Source organism: Triticum aestivum, chromosome 4B (genome assembly GCF_018294505.1).
Source record: "Triticum aestivum cultivar Chinese Spring chromosome 4B, IWGSC CS RefSeq v2.1, whole genome shotgun sequence".
In the NCBI taxonomy this organism is placed as follows: Eukaryota; Viridiplantae; Streptophyta; class Magnoliopsida; order Poales; family Poaceae; genus Triticum; species Triticum aestivum.
Window position 1 is genome coordinate 671,329,780 of NC_057804.1, and position 1,903 is coordinate 671,331,682.

The 1,903-nt window shown below is 45.8% G+C and overlaps 1 protein-coding gene across 1 annotated transcript; it reads right to left on the reverse strand.

Moving 5' to 3' along the window:
• Window positions 1-715: 715 nt before the first annotated feature.
• LOC123089858 (uncharacterized) lies at window positions 716-1,527 on the reverse strand. The gene is made up of 2 exons (XM_044511416.1): window positions 1,164-1,527; window positions 716-1,053 (listed from the first exon to the last, which is right to left on the reverse strand). The coding sequence occupies exons 1-2, from the start codon at window positions 1,341-1,343 to the stop codon at window positions 736-738; spliced, it is 498 nt and encodes a 165-aa protein (XP_044367351.1). The 5' UTR covers window positions 1,344-1,527; the 3' UTR covers window positions 716-735.
• Window positions 1,528-1,903: the final 376 nt, after the last annotated feature.

A 1,903-nucleotide genomic window follows, 5' to 3' on the forward strand; every position in this document is an offset into this window, starting at 1 on the left:
GGTCCTAAAGTTTCTCCATTGCATTTTATTTATGTGGCCATGTGTACTAAAAAATGCACTAAAACATGATCCAATCATAGAAGTTGTTGTTAGCACGTGTCTAGTTAATTATCTTCCTTTTATGTTTTATGCACTATATGCAATAAAAATGGCGCTTCGTTGAAATAAACTAGAACCAAACAAATGCAACTTTTTTGGTTCACAAAGACTACAAGTTAGACTGCTAACTAGAACCAACCTTTTGTTTTAGCCGAAACAACACGGGACCCTACAATCGGACACGATAGCTTATGCATAAAAATAGCTCAAATAATTATCAGATGAGTTATCTAAAAAAAGGTGAAGGCAGGAAACTTAAAATTTGTAAAATAACCTAAAGCCGAAAAGATATATTGATGTCAATGACCGTGTGCACTTTTTTTTGCACTAGCTACACTTCTTTTATCAACGGGCCTGGGTATGTTCTATTCGGCCTGGGCCCTGCGTAACTTCTATATGGGCCTGGCCTTTTCGGGCAACTGTGGGACGAATTTTTTTTCTTTTTCTCCCTCTACCACTGAAACTGAAACTGATGACTAACTGAAGAACTGAAAAAACAAAACAGAGTGAAGAAGACATGCCGAATTCGTACAGCGCAACACTTTTATTCAAATGTACATATCATTACGATTACAAATGATGCCCAATCTATTCACTTACGACTAATTATCATCACATAAACAAATGCGAGACCAATTACACAAACATAAAAAATGCGGCCATCAGCCCCATCAAATTGCCCTGCTTCTGCAATTCGATGAGTTTCTTCATCTGCTTGTTCAGCTTCTTCAGCTCTGCCGTCACTCCTGCATCCCCCACAGTAGCACCAATGGAAGGGCGGGCGCCCCCGATGGAATTGCCAGATCCAGGGGCCCCGGATCCAGATGCGCCCGATCCAAACTTGCCCAACTTCTCCGCCTCCAACGGTAAATCGAGCTCCCCTGATGCACCCTCCAGTTGAATCCGCTCTATGTACTCATCTAGCCACTCAAAATGGGTGCATTGCTTCAATTTCTGAAATCGGAAAGATGAACCCTAAATCCCAAATCCGATGGGGAAAAATGGGCAAATATGAAATTGGGAGATAAAAACCAAAATTGGCATATTGAGAAGTAAAATCTCACCTTTCCCTGCTCTGGTTTGCTCTCGCATTTCACGAATTCCCGCCCAAGGTTGCCATTCTTGTCGGTCGTTGTGACTAGCCGCTTCAGGGGTGCGATACGTTGGCATGCAGGGCATCTTGTCATGGGCACTGCGCCATAGCGCGGCCATGAGCGGCGGGAGGCTGAAGCGGAGCTCGACATTGCTAGGTCGCGGCCCGGAACGGCGTTGCTGCGCGTCGTCGCCGGAGAAAAAGAACAACAACGGTCGGGGAGGGGGAGGGGGGAGGATGGGCTCGGGTGCTGCACGGCTCGGGGCACGGCTCGGTGTCCTCTTGTACCAATGCTGACCTGGATAAGTTAGTGGGTCCCACGCTGTGGGTCCCGCTCACCTGACCAATGCTGAGTTGGATAAGTTAGTGGGTCCCATGCTGTGGGTCCCGCTCACCTGATTCGAGTTTTAAACATGTGTCTTTGGATTAGGCAACAGTGTCGCATGGGAGCTATTTTTTCCAACGAAGATGTCGCATGAGAGCGATTACAACCAACTACGTCGCATGAGAGACAATTCACACCAACGACGTCGCATGGGAGCTATTCACCCGCTATATATAGGCTTCATTCTCTTTTTCTTTTCCTCCTTCTTCTTTCACATCAAATACTCATCAGTAACTTAACTTGAGATAGCTGACCACACATGGCATGTGGTTATAGTCTTCATTCTTCATCCCCGACCTGCACTCATGCAGATATATGAAATGGTC